Raw genomic sequence first — 11,184 nt, forward strand, 5'->3', positions numbered from 1 at the left:
ACGCCCGGCTTCATTAAGACATTTTTAAAAGCCATCTTAAGTCAGTATCTTAGATGGACCCACAGGGCAGTCCAGGGTGGACTTGAACTTTATCCTGTCCCCAGATACACTTCACTGTCATCTACTTCACTGTACTACTTTCTGCTCGGAAAACGAACACCTTAGCAGCAAGGATGCAGAATCCTAAAAAATGTACTGGCATTTTAGCTTTTAGTATAAATGCTGCTTCATGAAAACATCTGTTTGGGAAATTTCACCTGATGGATGAGAAGATGTGTATTACATATGCAAATGTCCTAGATCCCCATGCAAAAATTATTTATTCTTGGAATTAATTTAACAGTAATTACTTATTGATAATACACAGAAAATAAAGCTCTCACTAAAATATAGTGTTTACAGGTTCAAATCAGGTTAAACTTAATTTCAGCTTTTTAATAATACTTCATCATGCAGCTCTAACAATTTTAAAGAAAAGCATCTAAGGAAAAACATGAAATAAAGTTCCACCTACAGGGGCTCCTCGGACTGTTTTCCTTGGGTCCTGGAGATGACATGGTTTAGAACTGGACAAACAGGCCGAAGCGGAGCTGGTCAAGAGGAACCTCCAGTTACCAGGCAGCTCCCCTCCCGTGCATCTTCTGAGATGTAGAACAAAGGAAGAGAGGCTGCAGCCAGAACCCGGTTTTTGTTTTCAGTTTTTTTCTTTCAAAGAAAATGTATTGAGCCTGTTAGTTTCCCGATGTTTCTGATGGCTTAAGCAGATACACACCAGAATCTACTGCCTCTATAAAGCAAAATGCAAGCTCTCGTGGGCTCTGGTATACAAAGATGTATGCACTGATCTGGGACCATACCAAATGATCCTAAAAATGGGGGGGGGGGCTGGAAATATACTAAATCCTTCTGAATTTGTCATCTAAGCAAATCAAAGATGCATTAGAAACACTCTAAAAAGCACAAGAAATGTTAATGTCTAGAAGTGGGAAAGTAAAAATAAAGGATATGCTTGCTTCATAACACATAGGCAGCTTTAAATTTCCCCTACCTCATTTAAATGTAGCGTTAGTAAAGGTTCCCCTAAATTGAGTAGCACTAACCAGTGGATTGGAAAGTACAGCTAAGTCCTTAACCGGCACACTGCTGGCTGGCAGTGACCCTAGTCAGCAGCAGTGCCTGCTCAAGACTGCTGTCTGCTGCTGTCCTTCAGGTGGCCACTCTTACTCTCTTCTTTCCTCAGCGTCTTTCCCCTTTCGGAGCAAATATATTTTCTTTAAAAAATAAAAAAGGAATCTGCCTTTAACCTAGCCCTCTCTCCCACTCTTTCTCAGTTGGCCTTCGTTTTGTTAATTGTGTGTTTGTGTGCATGCAGATGGCTGCAGAGGCCAAGGGCTTCAGATCCCTGCCAAATGTGGTGCTGGGAAGCTAACTCAAGTCCTCTATAAGAGTAGTGCACGCTCTTCTAACTGCTGAGGCATCTCTCCATCCCAATTCAAGTCTTTTAAGTAGCTTTCCATTACATCTCTCCACCCCTGTCCTCTCTCTCCTTCCCCTTTTCTCCTCTGTGAGACCAGCTCTTGCTATGGTGCCCAGACCAGTCTCTTCTCATGGGCTCCCTCCGTCTCTGAAGGAGATGGGATCACAGGCACATGCCAGTATATGCAACTCAATTAAGCTCTCATCTTGGACCTGATCCCCTCCACTCTACCCTCCAGAGAGATCCCAAAAAATATAGAGCAGATCTGATCCTGTGATTCTAACTGGAACTCCTTGGGTTCTCCAACTCTCTAATTTGCCTCTCTCAAATGAACCTCTATGTTCTCTTGAGCATGCACTCTCCTAAGAAACAAAAATCTTCAACATAAATCTTTTATATATGATTACTTATATATTATATAAATGAATTCCTATATTTAAATTTACAAATACACAGATTGGAGTTGAGAATGTGGCTCAGTTTCTAGAGTACTTGCCTAGAATGCACAAAACCCTGGGTTTGATCCTCAGCATCACAGAAACCTGGCATGCTGTGAACACCTGTAATCCCAGCACTCAGAAGTGAGGCAAGAGGATCAGAAGCTCAAAGTCATCCAAAGCTACACAGCTCAAGGCCAGCCTCAATTACATGAAAAACTGCCTCAAAAACAAACAACATACAAAAATCAACATTTAAAAGGCTGATAGGAAGAGGGGGTAAATGAGACAAATTACATGCATGTATGCACGCACATGAAAAAAAATAAGAGGAATTTTAGTCATCTTCCCGGTGCCCAACGTTCTGTACTCACGTCCATTTGTGGAGACCACCGGTCCAAAGGAAAAGTCTAAACCCGTGCACGACATACAAGTCCGTGTATCACTTGCTCCCCAAGTGTCCAGCTCTACCCCTCACTTTATCCCACACATCATATGCTTCAGTGATGACAAATTATCTGTAGTTCTTTCAATGAACAAGAAATTAAAACTGCAGCTTCAATTCTTGAAAAAAGAAATCTCTGTATTCTAACAAGCGTTCTTTCCTCTTTCTGAAGTGTCCTTATATCCTTTAAGCCCTGCAGGTACTTATCATTCAGACTGAGTGACACTGCCTATCTCCAGTTTATTACCCCATTTTAGTGTGTTTATCCCCACTCTTCCTAAATAATATTCGAATTATGTTTGCCTTTATATCCTGTTGGGAGTCTCCAGATTGGGGCCCCATCCCAAGCCCCACCCAGATGTTCAGCTGGAGCTCAGCCCCACTCCTCCCATTCCAGATCCTGCCCAGATGTTCAGCTGGAGCTCAGCCCCACTCCTCCCATTCCAGACACCACCCAAAGAAAGCCTGGCAAGCCTGGCTCCTCCCCACGAGGGTATTTAAGGCCCCTCCTTGGGAGCAGGCTCGTGGTTTCCCCTTTCCTGAGACCACCCAGGGATGCTTTGCCCAAATTAAACCTGGTTTTATTAATTCAGCTGAATTTGGCTTACTGCACCAGTGGAGTTACCCACTACCGGGGGTCTTTTATTTCTCATATCCTATAAGCTCTGGCAGAGCTTGTCAGCTCATTAGGACAGAGGGGGTTATGTCATCCGACCTGAGTCTTTGTGAACTAATATCACCAAATGGCAGCTACAGCAGTGTTGTCTCAGAGGCTGGCACAACTAAACTGAACCATCAACTGTATGCCAAGCTCAACATGTACTATCATTAATTTGATCTGAAACATACAAAGTGGGCCAGTATATGCACAAGCTACACGTCGGAGTCACCCAACAAGTGAGAATTCTAACATTTCCGAAGCCTCCAGGGAGGTGATGTGGTGGTCTGAATGAGAATGGTCCCCACTGGCATGAACTGCATGGCGGGACCACTGCTGCTTCACAAAGTTCTAGCATTTCCACATTGTAGACCACACTTCTCCAGCACCTTTTTACTTTCATTTTCAATGATTCTCACTACTAATGCCTTTCCCTTTGGGAAATTTTGTTTGGACATAGCTAAAGGATGAAAATGTGTACAATGGTAGCCTCTCTAAACAAAATAATTCTTTAGAAAAACCTTCCCACCACCACAGAGCCAGGAATTCCAATGTGCCCTCCTAATTACACCAAGAACAGAAAAGTTAAGACACACTCGATCCCAAGGATGAACTACCTACAAATCAGATCCAGTTAGGGCAAGAGTTCAGTTCATAAATACAGAGAAATCAAAATGGTAGAGTATAATGGGAAAAGAGTAAGGCATCAGGACCTTCCCTTTTGTTATGAGGGGAACAGGCCCACAGAGTGAGACTAAGACATTGTAGTAGAGTGTCTGGTCCTCAGAAGTCATTCTCCCAAGGTCAGGCATTTGGGTAAAGGTCTCTATTCCCAGAGGATGCCCCCTCCCCTCTTCTGAGGAAAGTTCCTGCTAGCAAGAGGAACTTGCGGCCCTTCATTAAAATATGACCAGTGCCTACTGTCAAGGTCAGGGCTAGATTCTTGACCCCTGATCACAAGCCACATCCCGGCTCACATGCTCCTTTTCTCCAGTTTAACCCCATGTACAACTACAGAGTATCAAAGGTGCACTCTTTTTTCAAATAAACGCTACTGGCAGCCATCCTGATTTATCTTCAGATCCTGTCCTCCTTCTCCCCTGGCTCCCCTCACCCACTCCAACTCCACACATCCTTTTTGGGACCTGAACCCCCCCCCCCAACTTCTACCAAAGCAAGTCTCCAGTGCCCCATGGGCTCATAGGTTTGAATGTTTGGTGACCAGGGAGTGGCATTATTTGAAAGGATTAGGAGGTATGGCCTTGTTGAAGGAAGCATGACACTGGGGGTGGGTTTTTTAGATTTCAAAAGAGCTCATTCCAAGCCCAGAGTCTCTCTTCTTCTTGCTGCTACCTGCAGATCAGGATGTAACTCTCAGCTACTTCTCCAGCACCATGTCTGCCTGCACACCACCATGCTCCCCACCATGACAATGGTCCTACTGAACTGTAGGCCAGCCCCAATTAAAGGCTTTCCTTTATAAAAATTGCTGTGGTCATGGTCTCTTCATAGCAACAAAACTCACTAAGACAGGCGATCTCTTCAACTTGATGACTTCTATTTTCACTCACATTCAGCTACTGTCAATTCCGAGAAGTTTTCTATCTCTAAGATCTCAAAATGAAACAAGACCTATTTTGACCACAAACTTCTTCCCCTTTATGGCACCTACCCCACATTTTCTTGCATGCTTATTTTGCTGGTCTGTGTTAGGATTCCGGCCACCAAGCAAGGGGTCTGCACGATCGCACAATGTGCGCAGCGTGGTCACGCAATCTGCGCATGCGTGGCGTAGCTCATAGGTGAATGTGCAGGGGAATCCATAAGAAGCAGATCACAGACTCCTCCCCACTCTTCCTCTTTTTCCTTCTCCTTCTCCTCCCCACTCTCTCTCTGCACTTGTCTTCCACAGGCCTGGTCACGCTATCTTTGGTCCCTGCCCTCTCCCTTCTAATAAAACTCTGCTCTGATAATGAGTTTTGTCGTGTCTTGTAGCTTTTCTCACAAGGTAACATTGCACCTCCGTACGGCTTCTTAGATCCAACAGTCTGGTCAGGCCTCCCATATTCATTCTAAACTTCATGGCCAAGTTTCATTCATACTTACATTGTCACCTAAGAAAATTAGGCCTTGCAGATAGAATAATTATACATGCTCTTTTCATTTCAACTTCCTACTAAGCGAAACACATTTGTTTTTTATTCTGTTTATTCAGCCTGGCCCAGAAAATTCAGATGATTTTTCTTTCTGTGTATTTCTCCTAAATGACTTCTACCCTGAACCTCTCCCATCCCATGCAGGCTATTGTTTCCTTCTGTAAGATCCAGGGAAAGAGATGTCCCTAGATCCTTTCCAAAGATGACTTATCTAGTTATCATTCTTGTCATGTTCTTTATTACCCTAATTGATTCCTTTCATATCTTGATCTCACCTCCTCCCTTGGCTTCCCTGATCCTAACTCAAGCTGCATTTTTGTTTCTTTCCATTTATGAACCATTAATTCTTTATTCCCTCTGATCTGCAATCTAGATTCTCCCTCCACAAAGAGTTCTTCCACATCACCAGTTACCTCCTCATTCACTGTTAATAAGATGGGGCTGTCCCAATCTTCCACTTTTATGTAAAGCTACCATCAATATTACCACTTCTTTCTCCCTTCTGAGTTTCTTGGTCCTTAAGTTGCTGTACGCTTCCTCCTGTTTCTCTGAATGCTCTGGTACAATGTGTTCCAATGTTTTCCCAGGCAAAGCCTCAAAAGTCATTTAACAGGCTGCCTCATTCCACATAACTCTCCTGATGATAACCATTTACTGGAATAATGACAACTCCTAAATCCTGACATGTTCTCAACTTACTGACCACATTTTTGACACAGATAGATTTTATATCAAGTAGTAGATTACAATGGATATCTTATAAAATTGGATCCACTTTAGTCATTTAATTTTTTTAAAAGGAAGTTAATAAAGAAATCTATTAAAACATATATGCAAATATTTTAATTTAAAACATAATTACAGTTTTAATCATACACTCATTAAGCATAGTCTGACTGAAAATTCTTGAGTAAGCTACCCACACTGCACTGGATGAAAATTTCAGTCTTATTTTAAAAAACACAGCAGAAATATACATGTATGACACAACAGAACCCCTTTCCCAAAATCTAATTTTTGACTATACTATTTATGCCAAAATTGACAAGCTCATTAACTATGTTAAATTTTCCAAAGGGTTGCAATCCTAATTTATACTTGATCTTAGCCAAAAGGCCGAGAAGCACAACCTAATTTATTACACTTGTCCTTAACAGCGAGGTTCTGTTTTTATCTAGTATTTGAGTGGGCAGCACATACAGAACAGAGGTGGTTTTGTGATCTAACATTCTTCCTGGCTAAGTATTCAGTTCTACTTATGGAAACAGGTATCTGGGGGAGCGGCCAATGGCCGCCTCTAAGTATTCAACAAGCTATGGGTATTAGGTGGTATGTTTTCCAGTGAAAAAGACTAGTGGTTGCTTTGCCAAAGGACTTAAGCTGGAGGTTAAAAGGCAAATGTAATATCTTAAAATCATGTTAAGTCAAGAATTGAACAGTGAGACAGGAATATCCAACCCTAAACTTCTTTAAAAAAAGATTGCTGTTTGTTTGTTTGTTTGTTTATTTATTTATTTATTTATTTATTTATTTTCTGGAGCTGAGGACCGAACCCAGGACCTTGTGCTTGCTAGGCAAGCACTCTACCACTGAGCTAAATCCCCAACCCTCCAACCCTAAATTTCTGTTCCTTTCCATGATACACTTTTAGACTTAAGAGTAATTTTTCAAATTCATATATGGGATAATAACCTGTGAAGGGGCCCCAAAACAGCTTGACCACACAGCAGCCATGACAGGCTTAGGGGCCCAGACACAGCTTCTGTGACAGGCTTACTGGCAGGCAACACCCAGATCCAAGAAAAGCCTTAAGCTGACCCCACCCAGGGATCCACCCAGGGATGAGGAAGTACCTGACAACCCAAACATTCCAACCATTAGATAAGGTGGCCAGATGTCCTTGAGTCTAGCACACACCGGTTTTTGTTTTACAGATACCCCCTCACCCCAACCTCTGCTATGATAAAAACTCTGCCCCACCTGAGCTCAGGGCTCTCTGCTCTCACCGCTGTGTCGGACAGACAGAGGGACCAAGCTCTGAGCTTGAAATAAAGGCTCTTCGCTTTTACATGCAGGTTTGGTCTCCATGGTGGTCTTTTGTGGGTCCCTGCGATCTGGGCATAACAAACCTACTTTTAAAATTAGGGGCTCAAGGGATGGCTTGGCAGTTCAGAGCACTTGCTGCTCTTACAGAGGACCTGAGTTTATTAGCCACATGGCAGCTCACACTACCTTCTGTAACTCTAGTTCCAGAGGACCCAATACCTTCTCTTCTGACCTCTGAAGGCACTGTACACACATGATGCATATACATCCATGCTAGTAAAATATTCTTTCAAAAAAATAAAATAAAATTAGCCTAAATACCTGATTTTGATCCTTTGAAGGACAGGTATGCTGGCAAATGCCTTTAATTCCAGTATTGAGGAGGTAGAGGTGGATGAATCTCTGTGAATTCAGCCAGCCTGGTCTACTCAGCAAGTTCTAGGCCAGCCAATATGTACATAATGTGTGTGGGTGGGTGGGTAGGAGCAAAACAACTTGACCACACGGCTGCCATGACAGGCTTAGAAGCCCAGACACAGCTTCTGACAGGAAACACTGGACCCAGAAGAGCCATAAGCTGACCCTACCCAGGGGGGCCTGCATCTTAGGGGAAATACCTGACATTCCAAACACTCCCTATAACCCTAGACAAATGTTAGCCAATCAGGGTCCTGAACCCTGGAAATCCCCTCACCCCAACCTCTGCTGTGATAAAAACCTCACCCTGCCTGGGCTCCAGGCTCTCTGCTGCATTGGACAGAGAGCCCAAGCTCCAAGCTTGAAAATAAGGGCTCTTTGCTATTACATACGGGATTTGCTCTCCATGATGCTCTTTTGGGGGGTCCCTGAGATCTGGACATAACAATAATAAGACACTATCATCTATAAAATTAAATGAAATCATATTTTTACTGGATATGGTGGTATATGCCTATCATTCCAGCTTCTGAGACAGAAGGCACATAAATTTTGAGGCAGCCTACCTAATTTAGTGAAGCTGTCTTAAAATAAACAATTAAAAATAATAATAAAAAAATTAAAAAGACAATTAAAAGGGGACAGGGTGGAGCTCAGAAGGAGAGCACTTTTCTATCATGCATGAGGCCTTTGTTTAGTCCTTAGTAAGAGACCCCAGCTCTGAAAAAAATTCTGTCCTTTCTCCACTGTTTAGTACTTGTTCTGCAGATAGATCTGGTGTACTGTATATGTTGTACAAAATTAATGTGTGTATAAACAAGATATTTCCACCTAAACTGAATTATTCTATCAAACAATATGCAGTCTTAGCTAACCTTTTGCAGACAGCTGGTCTCAGAACGATACACTAAACAGGAGCTTCGGGAGGAAGATTCAAGTGGAACTGACACTTTATGTAATGTGTGCCCTGCCTGTCTTCTGCTATTAACTTGATCGGGCTTTTTCAGCTCTTAATGTTATATAAGACATGCTAAACTGGTTGGTCACAACACGAGGCAAAGTACCATTTTATGAAGATTTCAAATCTTATTTCATAAAACTGGTGAAAAATAATACCCATAAATCGGGGATCCCACTTAAACAAGAGCAAGGAAAGCAGGACAATACATGCTATCACATGGTCATGTACTATTATTACCTTCCACAACGGGCCATGAGCTTGGTCATGGTAGTGGGTGGAACAGAAACTTAGACAAAAGTCTGTTCAGTGCAGCCACTGAAAGGAGGAATACGCCTTTATGACCTTTGTCTGGAAGAATAGTCATTTTTCTGAAACATCCTAACAGGTAAGACACACAGGCAATACTAACCATAAACATACTGGAAAACTTGACTCATTCAGTAACCTAAAGGCAAGGCAAAGTTACATGAGGAGTAACAAGCATGCAACAGACCACAGAGAGTCGACCAGTGGTTTACCTCTTCTCTCTCTTGCTAAGAGTCTCTAGGAATAGCAGTTTCTAGGGAATTAGTGAAGACCAACTGAAAGGGGCATCCTGGAAGGATGTCTGTGGGTTGGTTTCTCCATGACCAGTGTGGTGGTTTGCTCAGGACTGTCTTCCATGGCTTCAGGCATTTGAACAACTTAGTTCCCAGGTGGTGACAGTGTTTGTGAAGGTTTGGAGAGATACAGCCTTGTTGAAGGAAGTACATCACTAAGGGCAGGCCTTGAGAGTTCCTAACATCAACCCACACATCAATGATTAAAAATATGACCTCTTGGGCTGGAGAGATGGTTCAGAGGTTAAGAGCACTAGCTGCTCTTCCAGAGGTCCTGAGTTCAATTCCCAGCAACCACATGGTTTCTCATAACCATCTGCAATGAGGTCTGGTGTCCTCTTCTGGCGTGCAGGCATACATTCAGACAGAACACTGTATACATAATAAATAAATAATCTTTAAAAAAAGAAAGAAAACTAAATGACTTATAACCTCGGCCTAATTAAAAAAAAAGTGACCTCTCAGCTTCCTGTTCCAGACTCCGCTGCCATTATGTCCTCTTGCTCTGGAACCAAATCATCCCTTCCTTCTATAAAGCACCTTAGGCAAGGAGCTTCAGCACAGGAACAAGAAAGTAACTAATATGACCAAGTATAGGGCAGCATGGCCAAGAATGACTCTCTGTGTCCTCCTTCAAAAGCTCCTTTAAAATAGAAAGTAACACTGTTTTGCTCTTCAGAATCTCAGAATATGTTTCATCAAAATCTTTAATTTTGTAGATGGAGGAACCAAGCCCAAAGTCAGAAGACTAATCAAAGTCACAGAACAGGACCAGCTCTGACAAGACAGACTTCTGGGAAGTTCATGAGACTATTAGGTATATCCTGAGCTTCCTTGCTATCTCTTCTTGTGACCCAGACACACTCTGAACAGCAGAAACCAGTTTCTGAACCCCTCAGCCTCAACAGCTGAGCTCAGCACTCCACCTTCTCACACTACTTAGCACAGAGCCTCACTTGGACCTGTGCTCTAGTTAAACCAGGATTTCAAACTCGTGATAAAGAAAACTTACACAGATAGTATCATGCCAACTTCTGCTTTTTTTGGGGGGGTGGGGAGGGAGGAAGGGTGCGCTGTGACAGAGAGCCCTGGCTGTCCTGGAACTCACTCTGAAGATCAGGCTGGCCTCAAACTCACAGAGATCCACCTGCCTCTGCCTCCCAAGTGCTGGGGCTAAAGGCGTGCCCAACTATTGCTCAGCTTAACTTCTGCTTTTTAACATAAACTCTTGTTTAAAAGAAAGGGAATTCGTTCTTTTCCTTATCACCAAGCTAGAACTTCTGGTAGGATCAACCCTCAACTACCATAAAGTAAAGAATTAAACACAGAATTACCTTTGAAGGCTTCAAGCTCCTTCCTGTAAGAATAGAGAAAAGAATAGAGAAATTTAAAACAATTCCTTCCCCTGGAAAATTGCTCTTGCATTATAATAACAGTTTATGTGCATAAAATACACAGAATAGCTTAGGATGTTTACATGTCAACTATACGTCACTGAAAATATCAGCACAATTAGACTGAAGTAATGATTTTCATTTCTGTTCTTACCACCTAATGGCTCAAAAACTCTACTAAAATTTAAGTTACAAAAACAAAATTTAAGAATACAAAGAACGGGCTGGAGAGATGGCTCAGCGGTTAGAGCACCGACTGCTCTTCCAGAGGTCCTGAGTTCAAATCCCAGCAACCACATGGTGGCTCACAACCATCTGTAATGAGATCTGGTGCCCTCTTCTAGCATGCAGACATAGATGCAGGCAGAACACTGTATACATAATAAATAAATCTTTTAAAGAAAGAATACAGAGAACATTCAATGCCATATGTGTTCCGTCTCACACAGAAACAATTTAGAAAAGCACTTATTATAATTTTGACAAATGGTTTTTTTTTTTTTTTTTTTTTTTTTTTTTTTTTGAGACAGGGTTTCTCTGTGTAGCTTTGGAGCCTGTCCTGGAACTCATTTGTAGACCAGGCTAGCCTTGAAC

General features: G+C 42.3%; 1 protein-coding gene across 5 annotated transcripts in view; it reads right to left on the bottom strand.

Annotated features, from left to right (window-relative positions):
* Dtnbp1 (dystrobrevin binding protein 1) overlaps positions 1-11,184 on the bottom strand; it is a 122,042-nt gene that overhangs the window by 47,126 nt on the left and 63,732 nt on the right. For 4 of the 5 annotated variants that reach the window (XM_076573253.1, XM_042278407.2, XM_006972829.4 and 1 more), the window contains one exon: positions 10,531-10,553. The exons of the other annotated variant lie outside the window; for it this stretch is intronic. In XM_076573253.1, coding sequence (XP_076429368.1) covers positions 10,531-10,553 — 23 coding nt within the window. The remainder of the gene's footprint in view (positions 1-10,530; positions 10,554-11,184) is intronic. 5 annotated transcript variants of the gene reach the window in all.

This window comes from Peromyscus maniculatus, chromosome 5 (genome assembly GCF_049852395.1).
Source record: "Peromyscus maniculatus bairdii isolate BWxNUB_F1_BW_parent chromosome 5, HU_Pman_BW_mat_3.1, whole genome shotgun sequence".
In the NCBI taxonomy this organism is placed as follows: Eukaryota; Metazoa; Chordata; class Mammalia; order Rodentia; family Cricetidae; genus Peromyscus; species Peromyscus maniculatus.